The 18,287-nt window shown below is 61.9% G+C and overlaps 3 protein-coding genes across 4 annotated transcripts; 2 read left to right on the top strand and 1 right to left on the bottom strand.

Annotated features, from left to right (window-relative positions):
* Positions 1-234: 234 nt before the first annotated feature.
* On the bottom strand, positions 235-4,289 carry PPT1 (palmitoyl-protein thioesterase 1). Its single transcript, XM_084300844.1, has 9 exons — positions 4,174-4,289; positions 3,981-4,090; positions 3,098-3,225; positions 2,761-2,831; positions 1,863-1,965; positions 1,697-1,787; positions 1,123-1,221; positions 874-945; positions 235-446 (listed from the first exon to the last, which is right to left on the bottom strand). The coding sequence occupies exons 1-9, from the start codon at positions 4,271-4,273 to the stop codon at positions 324-326; spliced, it is 897 nt and encodes a 298-aa protein (XP_084156970.1). The 5' UTR covers positions 4,274-4,289; the 3' UTR covers positions 235-323.
* Positions 4,290-4,780: 491 nt separating this feature from the next.
* On the top strand, positions 4,781-7,671 carry RPL11 (ribosomal protein L11). Its single transcript, XM_084300845.1, has 6 exons — positions 4,781-4,826; positions 5,088-5,238; positions 5,509-5,615; positions 6,013-6,144; positions 6,842-6,952; positions 7,596-7,671. Exons 1-6 carry the CDS (start codon positions 4,821-4,823, stop codon positions 7,623-7,625), a joined length of 537 nt encoding a protein of 178 aa, XP_084156971.1. The 5' UTR covers positions 4,781-4,820; the 3' UTR covers positions 7,626-7,671.
* A 713-nt stretch (positions 7,672-8,384) lies between these two features.
* On the top strand, positions 8,385-17,829 carry ELOA (elongin A). 2 transcript variants are annotated; one of them, XM_084300616.1, is made up of 11 exons: positions 8,385-8,529; positions 10,105-10,161; positions 10,707-10,825; positions 11,659-12,874; positions 13,797-13,911; positions 14,286-14,438; positions 14,659-14,756; positions 15,030-15,210; positions 15,650-15,761; positions 16,057-16,208; positions 16,805-17,829. In XM_084300616.1, exons 1-11 carry the CDS (start codon positions 8,458-8,460, stop codon positions 16,864-16,866), a joined length of 2,337 nt encoding a protein of 778 aa, XP_084156742.1. In that variant the 5' UTR covers positions 8,385-8,457; the 3' UTR covers positions 16,867-17,829. The 2 variants fall into 2 exon arrangements, with proteins under 2 accessions (XP_084156742.1, XP_084156741.1); XM_084300615.1 differs by having other exon boundaries at positions 14,283-14,438.
* Positions 17,830-18,287: the final 458 nt, after the last annotated feature.

The following is an 18,287-nucleotide window of genomic DNA, read 5'->3' as shown; positions in this document are numbered from 1 at the left end:
ATGGGGTTCTCCCCTCAGGAGGGGCTGCGTTCCTGCACTAGTGCCTGGTTAATACTGACAGTGCTTCTGGAGAGGAGCCGGGAGCTGGGACTTCAACCTCTCAAGCAGCTCGGTTCTCTCACCCTCACCACCTGCCCAGCCCGACCACTGCTCTGGTTGGGGCACGGAGTGCTTCAGCAGCAGTGCAGGGCTCAGCCCTGAGATTCATTTCCCCACCCCCCCGCCCCTTCCCCCATCTCCCTGCAGCCTTGTCCAGCAGTGCTCGTGCACGTTAACTACGGGGAGCCCCCCAAGGTGCTCCCCCGCGGTGCCTCCCCCCAGGCTCACTGGAGGAAGGGGAGGATGGTGGCACAGAACCACTGCTCCGAGAACTGCAGGTGCTCCCCCTCCACCCCCAGGAACAGCAGCTTCCCGGCTTTGTCCATCTCCTGCAGCCCGAGGCGGTCCTGAAAAGAGAAGGGGGCTGAGAGCATCCCGAGGGCTGCAGCAGCAGCTGGGGAGCCCCTCAGGGAGCCCCTCAGGGAGCAGCGCTGCTGGCCACAGGCTGCTGCAGCACGAGGGGCTGGCAGGCTGGAGCAGCTTCCACCTCTGAGCTTAAAGTTTCTCCTCAGAGAGGGGAAAAGGTCACTTCTGGTTTACAACAAGGCTTGAAAAAGAAGCAAAGCCCATTAAACACCTGTGGAAAGGGAGCTTGAGCCAGGTGTGAAACCACCACCAGGGACTGGCCTGGAGGGAAACGGCTCCTGGCAAGGGGAGGCCGTGCCCCAGGATCAGCGGAGATGTGAGAGGAGCAGGACTGGGGCGTTCAGAGCTCCTGGAGGCCCTGGGGAATCGAGTGGCACCTGCAGAAAGCTCTGTCGCAGCAGAACCTACCTCTGTGTACAGCGGCGTCTCCCTCAGCGGAATCGTCTCCTTGGCTTGGCCGCTTTTGTAAAACCCAAACCACTGCCAGGAGAAACAGAGGAGAACAGTCACCAACGGGCTCCCAGAAGGCAAAATGGACTTCCTGGCTTCCTCTGCGCTCAGCCTGCCCCTCAGAGCTCTGCCACCGAAGGGCAGAGCAGAGCTGAGCAAGCAAGAACCAAAACCCGCCTGACAGCAGCCCCTGCCCTGCTGCCTCACCTCAGAGATCGGTGGGTCGACCATCGTGTCGTTGAGAAATTTCACCATCACAAACCTCTTCAGAGCCATCAGGTTCTTCTTGTACGTCTCATTGACGCCCTGGGTGAGAGCAGCACAGAAGGGCCCGAGTCGCTGAGCGGCCCCCACGAGGGACAGCAGCAGGGAACCCGCCCGCTCCAACTGTGCTGCAGCAGTGAAGGGAGCCCCGGCCCACACCAGCCTGGGAGGCAGGAATGCGCTGTGCTGTGCTGTGCTCTGCCTTTGCCGTGCTCGTGGCGTTCAGCCCCGTCCCCAGGCTGTAAGAAGGGGCCGGAGCTCTGCTGCCTGCCAGGGGAGGGCGAGGGGTCGCCCCGGGAAAGGTGCCGGGTGGGCCGGGCACTTGGTGCGTCCTCCCAGGGAGCAGTGCCAGGAGCTGCTCTGGCTCTGGTTTCTGTCACAAACCTGCCAGGGCACGCACCGTGTACGCTCCTGGGGTGCAGGGCAGAAAACGCTCCCTTTGAACTCCGTGGAGAACACCAAGGAGCTCGCTGCTGCTGCTGCCCTGCTGGGATTAACGCACGGGGCAGCTCCGTACCCTCTCCTGGTTAATGTCAGCCAAGAAGATGCTGCTCTTCCTGTAGTCCTCCTCCCTCAAAGGGTCGTGCCAGTACTCCGCCTGCACCAAACTGGGAAGAGAAACCAGAGATCAGACCAGGAACCTGGAGCTTCTCACGCCTCTGCAGCCCGGCGAGCGAACTCACTGCTCCTGCACAGCCGGCGTGTAGGCGCCCAGATCCAGCGTCTTCCGGATCCAGTCGCAGATGTGGGAGCTCTCCCCGGGGCAGCGCGGGAAGCCGAACACGCCTGGGGGACGGGGACATCACGTAACAGCCGCTGAGCCGGGCTGCAATCCCTTAATCCCCCCGGCTGGTAAAGAACCGGCCTCTTACGGAGGGGTGGCAGGAATTAGCAGGGGATCAGGAGGCCGTTAATCCCCCGATCTCGTTAGACAGCCCTCCTGCCCCGGGCACTAACGAGCAGAGGCAGTGGCTGATGTTCTTGGGCTGAGGTTACTGCTCTGGAGGCTGGGGGCATGCAGGGGGGCAGAACGTTTCTCCAGCTCGCCTCGCGCCTTCCCTGGGGGTGTGGGGATGGTTCCCTACAACTCCCCCGCCCCACACTACAGAGAAAGAGACCCAAGCCACGGAACGTCCCAGGGGAGACCACGTGAGATCTACCCCCAGCTACCCTCACCTGCACACTCCCTAAATACGCCTCACGCTGCCTCTTCTGTCCACTGCTAAGAGCACCTCTCCTTCCCCGGGGCTTCAGCCTTGCACGTGCCAGTTTTAGAACACCCCGAGACCCAGCAGGTTTAGGGGCACCATGAGGCCTCGCTGTGTACCCAGACATTTCTCCAGGCACAACTAACCCCACGCGCTTCCAAAGCATGTGGGAATCCTACTGAGCAGCCATCTCCTTACAAACCTCCCTGCTCAGTGCCAGTCAAGTCAGAAGATGACAACTGAGCCAAAGGCGGCCACCGTGTTTGGAGAGCAAAGGGACAGCCTGATTCCGGCTGTTTCTCAGGAGGAGGTCAAACACCTCGCTCCTGCTGCCAACAAGAGCCCCCCACCAGACAGGGTAAGAGGACGCTACCTTGGTGCTGCCCCCCAACGGAGATCAGATTGAGCATGGGAGGGGAAGGACACCTCTGGGCCACCGCCCTCCTGCGGAGAAAGGAGGAGCCGAGTCAGCGCCTCGAGCACCCGGCCATGATCACTGCTCAGCGTGGGCTCAGGCACCCCGGCCATGTTTGCCTGGAGAATCACGCCTTGCTGCAGTCTCCTTCTGGAGTCTCCCCTCCTTTAGAGGGCTCCTGCCTTTAGGAAGGGATTTGTCCATCTATATCCGCTCAGTAGTTCAGGAGAATTTAAAATCAAAACCGAACCCCCCCCCAAAAAGCACTGGAGGCAGAACAGAAACGTCAGCTTACAGGAACTGCCCTCCCTGGGAGAAGCCGATGGCGTTGTAGCCTCCTTTCAGGTGAGGGTCCGCGGCGAGCTGCCCGCACACCTCCCTCACTTGGTCGTTCGCGTTCATGAAGAAGCTGTTCTCCACGTCCTGGCAGCCAGATGAGGAAGCACAGCTGGTACCTTTACCATGGCTTAGGTTATTTTCATTTCTGCAAACTGAGCACTAAAAGCTTCACTTGTGAAAGAGCCCTTCACCTTCACGAGATGATGGAAAGGAAATTCGGGCTCTGAGACTTCTCATCAGCACAGCTTTCTTCCTGCTCTGCCTGCAAAACTGCCTCCTCCAGAGCAGGGACACTTCCCCAAACTTCTTCCCAATTTCAGCTCCTTCAGATCGTGTTTTACACACGTTATGTACAGACCAACCCCCACCTGCCCTTTCCAGGTCCCAGTGAATAACACACACTGCTCCTTACTCTGACAGACCATGTAAAGAAACTTAGTGAGGCTCCGCAGAACAGACACAGAGGCGCAGCAGCAGCCTGCGTCTGTCACACTGGAGCTGTGCAGTGTGTCCCATGGAATCACACAGGGTGCCGGGACGAGGCTTTAACCTGGGCGTTCCCCACGCCCGGCACTGCCTGGGACGGTTCCAATCAGCGCTAATGAGGACGCCCAGCAGGGGCTGTGCACACTGACCCGATTCGGGGCGGGGGTTGGTTTTCCCCAGCTCCTTCCTGCAGGGATTGTCCCGGTGCCGTTGGTTTCTACCCGTCCGGCCGGTTCCCTCGCGAGACACCCAATTACCGGGGGTACCCAATTACCAACAATTACCGGGGCCCCCCTGCGGCACCCCCCGGGGCCGGGTCTCGGCCTGCGCCCACCCCCAGCCCCCCCCGCTACCTGCAGGGCCGAGGCTCCGAGGCGCAGGGACAGCACGTAGGTGCCGGGCAGGCGGCGCTGCAGCAGCCCGCGGATGTAGCCCATGCTGCGGGGGTTGCAGCAGCTGTCACCTGCAAGGGAACGGCGCTGTCACGGCCCGGCTCGGCCCGGTGCGGTCCCGGAGCCGTCCCGGAGCCGTGCGGTGCCCACCCACCCATGCCGTGCCACAGCACCACGGGCGGAGCCGCGAGGCCCAGGCCCAGGCCCAGGCCCAGCCCCAGCAGCAGCGGCACCACCACACCGAGCGCCGCCATCTTGAATGGTCACGTGACACGCGCGGCGCGCTGGTCATGCGGCGGTGGGCGTGGTCTGAGCAGAGCTGGGGGCGTGGCCTGAGGAGACGGGCGGGGCTTGACGATGGGGCGTGGTTTGAGTGGGTGGGCGGGGTCTGAGCGGATCGAGGGCGGGGCCTGCGTCGGTGGGCGGGGCCGGCAGCGGCTGCGCGTGGCAGCTCCCGCCCACAGCCCCCGGGGGGGGGCGGCGGGGGCCGGGGGGGGGGGGTCCCAGTGCCAGGTCCTGAGGATCCCGGCGGCCCCACAGGGCAGGGGGATGCTGGGGGGGGGCACAAAGCGCCCCCAGGACCCTGCGGGACCCCCCCAGCTCCCCCGGGACCCTCAGGGCCCCCCCCCGGGGCGCGTCCCCGCGCCGCCGCCTCACGAAATGGCGGCGGGGGCGCGCGGTTGCCGGGCAACGAGCCCGGGGGGGGGGGGCGGGGCGGGGCCGGCCTCCGGCCGCCAGGGGGCGCTGCCGCCCCATAAGGCCCCGCGGCGGGGCGGGGCCCGCCTCTTCCCCGCCTCCGCCATGGCGGTGAGTAGCGGCCGCCGCGGGCCGGGCCGGGCCTGCAGCCGCCATCCGCCGCCATCCGCCCTCGGCGGGGCCTCTCCGCGCCGCCGCCCGACGGGAGGGAGCGGGGGGAGCCGCGGGGAGGGAGCGGGAAGGGAAGGGGCCGGCGGGGAGCCCCGCGGGGCCGGCCGCCATGGGTAGGCCGCGGGGGCGGGGAGCGGCCGGGCCCTGTGCCCGGTGCCCGGTGCCTGTGCCCGGCCTGACCCCGCCGCCGTTTCTCCGTAGCAAGACCAGGGTGAGAAGGAGAACCCCATGCGCGAGCTGCGCATCCGCAAGCTGTGCCTCAACATCTGCGTCGGGGAGAGCGGCGACCGCCTCACCCGCGCCGCCAAGGTGCTGGAGCAGCTGACCGGGCAGACCCCCGTCTTCTCCAAGGGTGAGCGAGCACCGGGGGGGGGCTGCTCCGGGCCCCCGGGGCTGCTCCTCGGTGCTCCTCAGCCTGCCGGGGTGAGCTGGGGGCCAGGCAGCTGGGGGCTGTGCCCGTCAGGCTGGGGGTGGCTGCAGCTCTGGCCCCGTCGCACAGGATTTCCCGTTGTCGCGGGGCTTTTTGCTTCTCAATGATTTCCCAGGTGCCTGTGAGCCAGCTCCGAGTCCCCAGGAGGGGATTCTCGGAGCAGCCTCTGAGTGTCGTTGTTGCTGCCCGCAGCGCGGTACACCGTCAGGTCCTTCGGCATCAGGAGGAACGAGAAGATTGCCGTTCATTGCACGGTTCGTGGGGCCAAAGCAGAGGAGATTCTGGAGAAGGGGTTAAAGGTGAGCAGTGGGGCCGGGTCTTTGGCTTGTGAAAGAACAAAACTTAAACCGTTATCGGCTGAAAAGAGGCTTTGAAATGCTGCAGCTGGCCTAGTTACGGGTCAGTCATGGATTTAAGGGTTGGGGTGGCATCTCTGATCCCCAGGCTGCTGTGTTTGCCTTGGTTCTCTGCTTGGCTGCTGTTCCTTCCTTATTTAAGAGCGGGTTGGTGCAGTTGCTGTTATCTGTGGAGATTTTGTCTTTGCTGCTGTGCTTCCTGAGCAGGCTGTGGGATAAAAATTTTGGGGGTGAAAGCTTAACAGCATGTAAGCAAGCTGTGGGTCTGGTAGCAGTTAGAACACGCAGGACTTGTGTCTGCAGTCGATAACAAAATGCTGACCGGTAACCCGTGTTTCAGGTGCGAGAATATGAGTTGAGAAAAAACAACTTCTCAGACACTGGGAACTTTGGCTTTGGCATACAGGAGCACATCGACCTGGGCATCAAATACGATCCCAGTATCGGTATCTACGGCTTGGACTTCTACGTGGTGCGTATCCCCCACTTTGTGTTCTCCGGGTTTGTGTGAAAGCTGCTGAAGGAACCTAGGCTGGCAGTTGGCTCTTGTTAACACTGCTGGAAGGTGGAAAGGTGTCAACAAAAGCTGTGCCTCAGCTGGGGCTCATGGGGCTGCTGTGAGACCCCCGATCCGTGGTGTCTCCTGAGATAAATACAGGGAAAGCTGCCAGGAGGTTAGGAAGGGAAAAGCAGCAGTGTGGGGACTGCGGGAGGGGACTTCGAGGCTGAAGGACGGGGCTGTGCCTGCGCTGCTCCCCAGTTCACGAGGTGGTGGGGGGCAGACAGCAGTGGCTGGCACGTTGAGCTCTCCTCCTGCTCTGCCCCGCGGAGCTGTTCCCTGCTCTGCACTGCTCCGTGTGCCTCTGCTGGAGAGCTGAGCCCTGTGGGTGTGGAGCAGCGCGTCTGCCCCGCGCACGTTGGGTTAGCCGTGTCTGTGTGCGGGGCTGTCCGGCCGAGGAGCTGCCCCCGTGGGCTCAGCTGCCTGCTCGGAGTTACTCACACTTCAGTTTACGTTGGGGCTGGGGAAGATGATGCTTTAAGTCCTGAACATGACCCAGAGAGTGAGATGTCACTGGTTTGGGAGCTCTGGGCTTCCTTCCTAGCACTGTGCTTGTGTTAATGAAGCAAATCACTGCCAGAATGACACGGTGCCGCTGCTCTCCTGGCAGGTGCTGGGCAGGCCTGGTTTCAGCATCGCTGACAAGAAGCGCAGAACCGGCAACATCGGGGCCAAGCACAGGATCGGGAAGGAGGAAGCCATGCGCTGGTTTCAGCAGAAGGTAGGGCCCGGCCTCGTGGCTTCCAGCCCGAGAGATCCCAGCAAGTGTCAGCAAAACGCGTGGCTGCTGTGCCCTTCCCTGCGGAGGGGGTGCAGCGAGGCTCTGGGCAGGACGTTAATCGCTGCTGAATGGTTCGGATGGAGCAACCCAATAAAACCCGCACTGGGGTTTGGCTGCCCGCAGCTCTCCCTGCCTGGATTGTGAGTGGGGGATGCCAAAAGGTTGAGATTTGTGGAAATGGGCCGCTGGTGGCTTTTTTTTGAAGAGGTGGAAGGGGTGAGCAGCTGCTCTGGTAGCTCTTCATGAGCCATGCTGCTCCGACCTGCACTGGTCCTGCCCTGCAGAGGGGGATCCCAGCCCGCTCCTGCTGAGCTCTGCTCCACACCTCAGCTCGGTTCTGCCAGATGAGGAGCTGGAACGGGGCTGAGTTAATTCTGCTCAGAGCCACCTCATCTGGCTGGCCTGGTGAGCGGGGGTCGGTGTTCTTCTGAACAAAGCCCCCCTGAGAAACTCACAGCGGGGCGGTTAGCTCAGGGGGTGCTGAACCTCCAGGCTGCCTGCTTGGGGTGAGGCTGGTGCTCGTTTTTCCCTGGGGGGCCGTGCCTCTCCCTGCCTCACGTGGTTGTTTCTCCTTTCCTCGCAGTACGACGGCATCATCCTTCCTGGCAAATGAAGAGCTCCTGTTACCAAAAAGCAAATAAAGTTTTATAACTCCCAAACTCCTGGTGTGTGCTTTGTGGGGGCTCTCCCTGGCCTGGGAAGCTGCTGGGACGTGCACTGGGGCAGCAGGACGAGGGGGGCTGCGACACCGAGTGCTTGAGGGAGGCTCCCGGCCCTGAGGAGCGGGTGTTGGGCCTGCACTGGTTGTGCTCTCTGCCTCTGTACTGCCCTACGGCACGGGCACTGCAGAGAAATGCCCCGAGAAAGGTAAAAGGGGAGAAAATTGACTACAAAAAAAACCCACCCAGCTCTTGAGTGTTCCCAGATCCCGGTCTGAAGCTTGGCAGTTGCCTCAGCCCCAACGCACGGGGTAACCGAGCACCCCGCGGGTGGTTAAGGCTGGGCACAGAGCGGGGGGCACCGTGTGCTCCTCCCGGCATTCAGACACCTCCACAAAACCACGGAGAAAGGAGAAAATTTGGTAAAAGCCCCTTGCAGGGGGTGAGCAGGGAGCAGGGGCACGGAGCTGCCCGCGGGCCCTGCGCAGGACTCGGGGGGGGCAGCTCCGGGCCCAGGCCCCGCCCCCTCCCCGAGCCCCGCCCCCTGGCGCTGTTGGGGGCGGGGCCGGGCTCTCCCCGCCCGCTGCCAGCCCCCGCCGTGGCGCCAGGCCCCAAGATGGCGCCGTGGCGGCTCTGCCCTCAGCCTCCATGGCCGCCGCCGCCGGGCAGCGCGACGCCACTTCCGCTTCCCGCCCGCACCCAAGATGGCGGCGGCGGCCGGGAGGCGCCGTGTGGCGAGCGGGCGGTGAAGCCGCTTCCGGCGCCGCGGCCCGGCCAGCAGTCAACATGGCGGAGTCGGTGCTGGAAGTCGTGGGCCGGCTGCAGTCGCGGCTCGCGGGGAGCTCCGAGCCCAAGAAGGTGCCGGGGGAGGGGGCCGGGGGGGGGCCGGGGGCGGCGGGCGATGACCCGGGGGGGGCGGCGGGGCCGAGCCCGGGGCCGGGGGCCGCGGGAGGCGGCGGCCCCGGGCGGAGCGGGACCGGGCCTCGGCGGGGGGGGGGTCCTGGAAGGCCCCGGGGGTGCTGCCGGGCCCCTCCCGGAGCCCCGCTCCCGGTGCCCCGCGGCCGCCCCTGGGGCCCTGCGAGCCGCGGGGCCGAACCGGCCGCCCCCCGGCCTCCCCCGGTGCCCCCAGGCCCGTCTGTGCTCGGGGGGGGCCCGGCCCGGCCCGGTCCCGGCCTCCCACGGCGCTGGCGGAGCTGTGCCCGGTGCCGTGCGGGGCTGGGGGTCTGTGGGGGAAAACAACTGCACCGAGCTGGGAAAACGGCACCGGGCGCTGCCAACGTGGCTCGGACGGGGTGCCCGGGGGGCTGGGCACCTGGGCTGCCCCGGGGTGGTCTCTGCCCCCAGCAGGGGGGTGCCGGGGTTGGGGGGAGCAGGGGCAGCACGGGCAGGAGGGTGGCGGGGGCGAGGGGGTTGGGGACCGGCCCCTGTGAGCGGTGTAACGGGGGCTGAGCGGCTGCTGGAGGGAGGAACCGATCTGCCCACGGTAAAGCTCTGTCAGCTGGGAGTACCTGCACGCGGTTTGCACAGCTTCAGTTTTTGGCTGATTGAGCCGAGCTTTGCCCCGCGCTGGGTTTCCCAGCCCCGTCCCTGCCTGGTGCTGCCGGGCCGGGCTCCTGCACTGGTGCCAGGGCAGGTCCAGTGTCACGGCTGTCAGCTCGGTGCCGTACGGGCAGTGTGGACACCAAATGCCGGGTTTCCTCAGGCACCCCCAGGTTTGCAGCCTGGCCGAGAGTTCTGCCGGCTCCGAGCTGTGTGAGCACTCCTGGTGCAGGTGTGGGCACTTGGCGCTGACACGGAGCCGCCCATGCAGAGGCAGCAGCAGCGTGCCCAGCGTGTGGGGCATCGTGGGGACAGGCAGGGCCTCGGGACGGGAGCTGGCGTCCTGCTCTGGGGCTTGGGGAAGGGAAAGGAGGGGGCTGCAAGGGCTCGGCTGCCTACAGGCAGCAGCTGAGAGCTGAGGGGCTGCCAGTGGTGCCAGCCCAGGGAGCGTCTGCAAAGGAGCTGGGGGGGTTCCTGAGGTCTTCAAGACCATCTGGAAATCCTCCCCAGTTTGCAGAGCTCCAGGAAGGTCTCACCTGTGTCACTTTCCCCCTCCCCTTGCCAAGGGATGTGACTCTCAGCACCATTCTGGGGGTGAGGTGTGGTGCCTCTGCTCCCCGTGCTGTAAGCCAGCCAGGATGCCGTCCTCTGTGCAGGAAGGGCTCCGACCTGGGTGTTCCAAGGTTCTCAGAGGCTCTCCCAGGTGAAGAGACGATTTCTTTACGGTTTGTCCCTGTGTTCAGCTCCTTGGGGGCTCAGTTTGGAGCCGGGGACCAGCCGTCTGCTGCTCGGGTCCGTGCGACGAGCTCCTGTGCAGCGCAGGGCTTTATTCCCTTCCCATCACAGTTTGTGGCTCTGTGACAAGCCCGAACCCTTCCCTTCTTGTCTCTGCAGCTGCTGAAAAGTCTGAAGAGGCTGTCGGAGCTGCCCATCACGGTTGATATCCTCGTGGTAAGAGCTGTGAAACCCCTCGTGCTCTCACCGTGTCTGCCGGGTGCCGGTAGCTGCGCTCCTGGAGCAGGGCGCGCTGCACGAGCCTCCTGCTGCAACGCGGGGTCCCAGAGCTGCTGCTGGTTGGGTTCTCACAACGCCAGGCACAAAGCGAGTGCGGGGCCGCGGGGAGCAGCGCGTGGTCTCCCAAAAACTGGATCGGGGTGTGGGGGGCAGAGCAGTCCCTAACTCCGTGCCACTCCGGTCACCGGTAGGAGCTGCCAACCCCTGGAAGCATCAGTGCCTTCAAACAGTTATGGGAAATAGGAAGGTAGCTTATTAAACTAAGTCATGAGCGTTTGATTAAGGCAGACTTGTTTCCTTTACAGAACTGTAGTAAAGTGTACAATGTCTGCTGAAACCGTACCGCGTTGCGTGGTGCCTGTGCTGCTCCTGCAGGGAAGCTCGGTTCTGCCTCGCGGGGATAGGTAGCGCTTGGTAGGACGCTCAGCGGAGGTGAGGGTGGGTTGTGCCGGGGTGAATTCATGTCTTGGCTCTCTCTGAAGGAGACGGGCGTGGGGAAGACAGTGAACGGCCTGCGGAAACACGAGCTGGTGGGAGACTTCGCCAAGAACCTGGTGGCCAGGTGGAAGAAGCTGGTGCCGGTCCCGCAGGAGGCAGACAGGTGGGTGAGCCCGCTCGGTTGGCTCCACGGTGAGCTCTGCGGAGGCTTTGCAGTGGAGGTTAGGAACTGCTCTGGCAGAGCTTGTAGTGTGTGAGCTCTGCGGGCCCTTCTGCCTGGGCTCGGGGTACAGCTCCTGCCCGCGGCAGCCACGGGGCGCTGGGTTCTGGCAGCTGCAGCTCGGAGGGAAGGCAGGGCCCCAATTTCACGTGAGAGCAGTTTGATGGGGAGATTAACGGCAGAGGCCGAGAGAGGCCCTCGCTGAGGCAGGAGGTGCAGTCAGCTCCCTGCCCGCTTCGCCGTGCCCAGGAGAGGGGAGGGAGTTCCAGGCCCAGGGCAGCGGCTGGCTCTGGGAGAAGGCTGCTGTGTGCCCGAATCCCGTGGAAAAGGAAAGCTGAGGCCAGCAGCCACAGCGCGGTGACAAAGCTGTGCTGAAAGCTGCAGTGGGATCGTTTCAGTGTGGCTGATAAAGAGCCGGTTACTCACGGTGGCTTGGGCGGCTCCGGTATCCCTGCAGGCTTTCAGTGGTGCCTGGAGGCCGTGCTCTGTGCGTGCACCGGGCAGCCAGGGCTGTGTGGGCACTGAGAGGTCTCGTGCACGTTTGTCCTTGCTTGTCTCTGGCCCCAATAGAAGTGCTTCTCCAGCTCCTGCTCCAGACGTGTAGTTCCTAAAGCCCTGAGCAGTGCCGTGACGGGGACAGGAATGCTCCTGCCACAGAAGTGCCAAACCCAATTTTAGTCCCCTCGAGCAGATTTCCAGCCCTGCTGTCCGTGGTGTAGCTCTTTTTGTTCACACTGAGACCTTTCCCTAACTCGTTTGTTCTCCCACCCCTTTAGGAATAACCTGGACTCTGAAGACCGTGACTACGAGAGGAACAGCTCAAGGAAAAAACGAGAACCTTCCCCCAGGGAGGATGAGGAACACGACCAGGACTATTCCGAGCCTTTCCAGCCCTCCTGCAGCCAGTCCTATAGCCCAGACCACAGGGAAAAGAAGTCCAAAAGGTATTCGGGGCCTGAGAGGGCCCACGAGACTTATGACTATAGCAGCCAGGAGGATAAGGGATGGAGCAGATCTTCCCCAGTGCTCTCTTCAGATCAAGAGTACTCAGACTATGGACACGCTGTGTCTCCTGCGCCCAGCGAGAGCCCTCAGGACATGGACACAGACCCGTACGCCTCCGAGGAGCAGGAAGAACCTGCGGGATTTCATCAGAAGGCTGGGAAAGGCCACGGCTTTCAGGAGAAGCTTGGGGGAGGCCGAGAGAGGAACCCCGGGGAGTCCCACGACAAAGGGAGCGTGAGTCGGAACAAAGAGCACAAGGCTTCTCACAAGGAGAGGCAGCGACTCGACGGCCGGCTGGAGGACAGGACCTCTGCCTTCAGCCCGGAAAGGTCGCACAAGGCGGCCTTTAAAGAGCAGCTCCGAGAGAGCCCCGTGGCGGGGTGCAGCAAGGAGAAGCAGAGGACGTCGGACGGCACCAGGAAGGAGAAGGGCCGAGAAAGCAGCTCCTCCAAAAAGGAGAAGCTGCACGTGCAGCCGCACCTGGAAGAGTCCCCGGACAACCACGTGAAGAAGAGGAAGCACCAGGACCCCGAGAAAAGCAAGGTGGAAAAATCCAAGCTGGGCCTGGAGACATCGAGCAGGGAGCGGGAGAAACGGAAAGCTGAGAGTGACTCCTCAAACAGGGTGAAAGAGAAGGGGGGTTCTGGGAGCTTAAAAACTTCCGAGGGGAAGCACAAAGCCTCTGAGGCGGACAAAAAATCTGTGGGCTTTTCCTCAAGTTTTGGGGAAGGGGAAGTGGAGGATGAGTTTGAACAACCCACGATGTCCTTTGAGTCGTACCTCAGTTATGACCAGCCCCAGAAAAAGAAAAAGAAAGTGGCCAAGCCCTCCGTGCCAGCCGGGGACAAAGACCAAGGGCACAGCAAACAGAACGGATCCAAAGCCAGTACCAAGAGCTCGAGCTCGAGTCGGAAGAGCCCAAGCCACAAACGGACGAGTGAGAAAAAGGCAGAGAAGAAACAACCAGAGGCTCCTAAACCAAACAGGGTAAGGCTGGGAAGGATCCCAGGGGAGTGACACAGGTGGGGTCGGGGTCGGCTGTCCTCGGCCCTCTGCTGTCTGGGGCTCGTTATCTCCCCCCGAGGTGCTGGGCAGCGCTGTGCATTGGGCTAAAACTGTCAGTTGGTGTTATCTTCGTCAGTGCTGCAGTTTTGTTAACTAAATCTGTTGGTCCGAAGAAATGGGAGAATTGGTGTTACAATGCAGCTGGTTCTAGAAGCCTGACCCTGTGTGAGAACCTGGCAACCAAGGCGTGCTTCTGTCTGTTCCTTGCCTCCTGGATGCCAAGGCTGTGTGTAGAAGCACGGGTTAGAGTGTAAAACCATTCCTACTTAGCCTTTTTACTCACCTTTGAAACTTTTTGGAGTAAACTCCTCCAAAAGTGTTAATCTTAGCAGCATTTCACAATCCTCCCTTGCCGTTCATTCTAACAAGCATTCAGTGCAGAGGCTCCAGCTTTTCCCCCGGTGCGTGAGGTTCCCCTCCCCTCCACCACTGCTGAACCTTCTGCAGGAGGGGAGGAGGAAGGAAAGAGACGGGACAGGTGAGCGAGTGCTTGGGTCAGGAGCTTTTGGCAGCTTCCTCTTCTGTGTTTTTGTTGTGTTTTTTTTTTTAACCTTTGCATTGTTCATCTGACCGGGGCTCTTGTCAGAGTCCTTCAGTGCTGAATTCAGCAGGTGAGGCTGTTACAGAGGGCTCCGGGTGGTTCCCACCCTGCATTTTGGCTCCATGTGGCAGCGCAGGCAGTCACAGCGATGTGGCAGGAGCACTGCCCGCCCGGGCTGCTCCCTGGAGCCGGCTGAGCAGCGCCGTGCTTACCTGGGGCACCAAACTGAGTGCAGGTCCTGCTGGGCTGCGCTGGCAGGGCCTAACGCTCACGGCTTACTGCGTGTCCGTCCTCTCCTCCCAGATCCTCTTAGATGTGGTGCCAACGTTGCCAGACATCCCGCTGCCCCCGATCCAGGCCAACTACCGCCCTCTCCCCTCAATCGAGTCCATCACCTGCTCCCAGACGAAAAGGAAAGGTAGGGTGGGAGGAAATGGGTTTGGGACGGGCTGCAGGCGGGGGGAGGGTGGCAGCTGGGCTCGGCTCGTGCTGGGGGCCGGTGCCCTGTCTGATGCCCGGAGCCTGGGCTGGAGCAGTCGAACGCCTCAGAGGGGCCTTCGGAGCTCCGCTGCTCCCCCTGCCCCACCACCTCAGGGAGATATTTGCTGACCCTCCCTGGGGCTTTGGCCTCGCTCTCCCTGAAGTGGTGGCAGGGCTCCGGGAGGGCTCGGTCCTTGTTAGGTCCATCAGTCTGCTTCTGGCTGGCTCTGGCTCGTCCCCTGTGCCGTTCGTCGGGGTGGGAGCTTCGTTCCTCTGTGCCTTCCTCACTCCGAGCCTTGCTCCTTCCAGCAGTGTCCTCGCCAGTGGAGGAGAGCGAGGCAGGCTTCACGGGCCGACGGCTGAATTCGAAGATGCAGGTGTACTCGGGCTCCAAAACCGCCTACCTCCCGAAGATGATGACTCTGCACGAGCAGTGCATCAGGGTCCTCAGCAACAACATCGACTGTGAGTACAGTTCCTGCTCTGTGCTCCTCACCCTGCCCTCGCTCCCCACTGAAGTCCCGGTGCCTCGTGTGTGTCACACCTACGGTTCCTTTTCCCTCCCCCCGTGCTGGGTGGCAGCGTGCAGCACTGCTGGCTTTTCTACTGCGTGTCGGGGTATCGAGCCCTTTCCTTGGCAAGGAAGGAGCGGGATAAATACTGTGTGCGTCTTGCTTCTCTCTAGCAATCTATGAAGTGGGTGGTGTCCCTTTCTCAGTGCTGGAGCCAGTGTTGGAGAGATGCACCCCAGAGCAACTGTACCGCATCGAGGAATGCAATCATGTGAGTGCCTTGGCCTGGGGCAGGGATGCTGACACGCGGACGAGCTGTTCTGTTCTGTCTGTGGTAGCAGAATGGCAAAGAACAACGTGCTCCAAACGTGTGAATTCTCCTGCTCGAGTCACAACTTCCCAGATTTGCCATCTGCTGCGGGCTGGCCCCAAGCCCCCCGCCTGCTGTGGTGCTCCAGTGGTGCTGAGGGAGAGGGAAGGGTGGCAGGGACAGGGAAATGGAGGTGTCAGGAAGGATCCTGGGTTACCTGTGGGTGTGTTTCAGGTTCTCATCGAGGATACGGATCAGCTGTGGCACAATCACTGTCTCCGAGACTTCAAGAACGAGAAGCCAGAGGAGTTTGAGTCCTGGCGGGAGATGTACCTCCGCCTGCACGACGCACGAGAGCAGCGGCTGCTCATGCTGGCACGGAACATCGGCTCCGCTCACGCCAACAAGCCCAAAGGTGGCGTGGGGCTGAAGGGCCTGGGGAACAGCCGGGTGCCTGGGAATGCTGCTGGGGGGCTGTGTTGTGGAGAGGGTCTCTCAGGATGGCTGCTTTGAATCTAGTCCAAGTCAGGAGTTGTTTAACTCCTGTTCAACATGTGGCGGCCCTTGCTTAATGGCTTAGGTTCCAGAGCTCTCCCATGGTGTGGGCAGGGCAGTGTTTTACAGCAAGGACAAATTTGTTCTGGTGAACAGAATGAGAACAGCTGGCCTCGGTCTGACCCGTCACAGGCAGTGTGACTGCAAGGGTGCAGACCTGAGGAGGAGGCTCTGAGCTGAGCTTGGGGATGGACGAGCTGGGGAAAGGTGCTGGGAGCTTGCTGCAGTAAGACAGATACCAAAGAGCCTGCTTTGTGTCAGGCTGGATCTCAGCACTGTTTCCTTCTGGACTCCTGTAGGCAGAGTGGCCAAAATGGCCTTTGTGAACTCCGCGGTGAAGCCACCTCGGGACGTGCGGAGACGACAGGAGAAGTTTGGGACCGGAGGGGCTCTTCTGCCGGAGAAGACCAAGTGAGTGTTTCCCAGCAGCACTGACTGTTCGGGGCCTTTTCTCCTCTGGGCTTCTACCAGCTTCCCCCTGAGCCCTGCCTCTTGGCAAGAAAGGAAATTGTGTGTTTGGGGGATCCTTCTGCAGTAAGCTTGTGACTGTAACAGCCTCTTTCTTGCTGGGAAGGGCTGAGGTCCTGGTTGGTGCTGGCTCCACGCGGCAGCAGCTGTGCTGCTGTCAGCAGTGGGGCTGGTGTGTGAAGGGCTGCATCAAATCCCAGGAACACCTCCACTGAAATGTCCTGTCTCTGCGTTTCAGAGTAAAACCAGTCTTCTGCACATCTGGCAAAAGCCACGCTCGTGTGAGCGAGGAGCAGTCCTACGACGGGCCCAGCACCAGCAGTGCCCATTCTGTCCCGTCGTCAGGTAGCACCTTCCCCTCCTACGACCCCAGGAAGCCACCAGTGAAGAGTGAGTACCAGCCACGGGATGTCCCTGGTCTCTGCAGCTCCTCCCTTAGGCGTGCAGGAATCTGCTGCTGCTGCAGAGAAACGCAGGCTGTGCCTGGGGGTTGGTGCCGGGAGCCTCCCCTCTCCACGAGGGGGAGCAGGGTGAAGCCTTTTCAAACTTCATTCACAAGAAGCGTAGGGAAGCAGCTGGAGTCAGGGTGTGGAGGTTTGGGTTTGCTTTTGGGCTCTCCAGAAGTCCTGGCAGCGCCTAAGGAAGCCGATGCTCACACGTGTCTGCCTTACTCACCTGCTTGTCCCCGATGGCTGCATCAGCCTGTCCCTAAGGGTCCCAGCGAGGCCAGGAGCCTGCACGTTCCCCTGTGCTTTGTGTCCATGCAGCTCTGTAATAAGGACAGCGTGGTGAGGCTCCTCTGGGAAGGCAGCAGCGAGTTTAACCAAGGCTCTGTTGCCGCGGTGCCGAAAGCAGCGTGGGCCCTCCTGGGTCTGAGACCCGAAAATAGGACGGGAGCTGTCAGGGCACAGCGCTGCACGCATCACGTCTGCTTTCCTCGCCTCACGTCCGCTTTAACGTTGGTTTCCTTTTCTTCTCTTTTGCAGAAATTGCACCCATGATGGCAAAGACTATCAAAGCTTTTAAAAATAGATTCTCTCGGAGATAAGTTTGCAGCGCAGAGCTGGGAAATTCCCTCTCGTGGGGAAGTGGCACTGAAGGGGAAGCAGGTACCCGAACAGCCCAGGTCCCTTGAACTCTGCGGAGGCTGCAGCTGCTGGGAGAGGCTTCGATCTGCACAAGATGACAGCACAGTATTTTATCTTTTATTCTTGTCCCTTCCTCTGTGTCAAGCCCACTTCCCTTCTCCCTGACATCCCGTTTCTGGCCTTGTCTTCTGTCAAAAGAAGGGTGTACAGAATCTCCAGACATGAGGAAATGTGAAGTCTTGGCACCTGCTGAGAGTGGGAAATCCAGAGACTATTTACTATTTAACCTCCTAATAAATTATGAAAAGGTTTTAATTAATCCCTTGCCCCCCTAGCCCACCGGTACTATTTATGTTGCTCCCAGTAGTCTCCCCCCTCCCGGCCCAGCCCGAGGGCCGCCCTTCCTGGCCAGCGGGCAGAAATCAGCCAGGTGGGCGCTGGGGGCCGCGGGGAGCCGCTCCCTGGGGCCTTTCCCCGCGGCCTCGAACCTGCAGGGCCCCGGCTGCCCCCGGGCTGTCCGGGACAGGTGGCAGTGGTGGCCCTTTGCTCATCGCTCCTTTGGCAAGCGCATCACGTCCCGAGGCTTTGCTCTCTGATCGTATATCTTAATAAACTCGTAGCTCTCCACCTTCTCTCTGCTGGTCCTGTAGATCTCGTACAGAGCTCACGGTGGTGCAGGGGTGCGGGGAGCCCCCGGGGCTCTTCCTCTGCTGCTGTCGTCTTCTGCTGGCTGCCGGGAATAAAACTTTGAGGGGTTGGGGAGAAATCTCTGTGCACCGATGAACGTTTTAACTTTTTTAATTTGGAGGGAGTGGACTTTGTCTGCCTCTGGAACTGAAAATGTTTTTAAAATATTACTGCAGGCACTGTTTGCCTCTTTTAATGGAAAGAAGGAATAAATTTATCTTGTTTTCTGTGTGGGACTGGGCAGGATTCATTTTCAGTGTGGGAGCTGGCGCTTACATCCCGTGCTGCCCCTGTGCGTTTGCTTGGGAAGCAGCGAGGGGCTCAGCCTCTGAACCGACCCCCGCTGGGCTGGAGGTGGGTAACGGGGGGGGGGGGGGGGGGGGCTGCCCTCACCGGGACGGGCCCCATGGTGGGAGCTGCAGGCGGGTGGCTGTGCTCGGTGCCACAGGAGCTCTGCGAGGACGGGCGGGGTGAGCGCCCTGGCCCTGGGGGTGCCGGGGGGCACCGGGGGGGGGGTTCAGGATGGATTCAGGACGTGCGGGGCTGTGACGGGGGGAGCCGGAACCCCCCGGGCAGAGGTGAAGCCCCAAATTGTGTCCTGTAACGGGTGGGGGCCTGCTGGGGGCCGGGGCCTGCCCGGGGGGCAGCCGGAGGGGGCTCGGAGGGGGCCTGGGGCTGGGGGAGCCGGGGCCGG

The sequence above is a fragment of the Netta rufina genome, assembly GCF_964035555.1.
Source record: "Netta rufina genome assembly, chromosome: 23".
Taxonomy (NCBI): Eukaryota; Metazoa; Chordata; class Aves; order Anseriformes; family Anatidae; genus Netta; species Netta rufina.
Note: the sequence above shows the minus strand (reverse complement) of the source record. Positions and strands in the feature narration are given on the sequence as shown.

Bases quoted from the DNA above. Each gene is read 5' to 3' on its own strand.
- RPL11 (XM_084300845.1), top strand. The intron at 5,239-5,508 runs GTGAGCGAGCAC...TGCTGCCCGCAG, and splicing joins GACCCCCGTCTTCTCCAAGG to CGCGGTACACCGTCAGGTCC. The intron at 5,616-6,012 runs GTGAGCAGTGGG...CCCGTGTTTCAG, and splicing joins TTCTGGAGAAGGGGTTAAAG to GTGCGAGAATATGAGTTGAG.
- ELOA (XM_084300615.1), top strand. From the start codon at position 8,458: ATGGCGGAGTCGGTGCTGGAAGTCGTGGGCCGGCTGCAGTCGCGGCTC. The intron at 10,826-11,658 runs GTGGGTGAGCCC...CCACCCCTTTAG, and splicing joins GTCCCGCAGGAGGCAGACAG to GAATAACCTGGACTCTGAAG. The intron at 16,209-16,804 runs GTGAGTACCAGC...TCTCTTTTGCAG, and splicing joins CAGGAAGCCACCAGTGAAGA to AAATTGCACCCATGATGGCA.
- PPT1 (XM_084300844.1), bottom strand. From the start codon at position 4,273: ATGGCGGCGCTCGGTGTGGTGGTGCCGCTGCTGCTGGGGCTGGGCCTG. The intron at 4,091-4,173 runs GTGGGTGGGCAC...GTTCCCTTGCAG, and splicing joins GGTGCTGTGGCACGGCATGG to GTGACAGCTGCTGCAACCCC. The intron at 1,788-1,862 runs GTGAGTTCGCTC...TTCTCTTCCCAG, and splicing joins ACGCCGGCTGTGCAGGAGCA to TTTGGTGCAGGCGGAGTACT.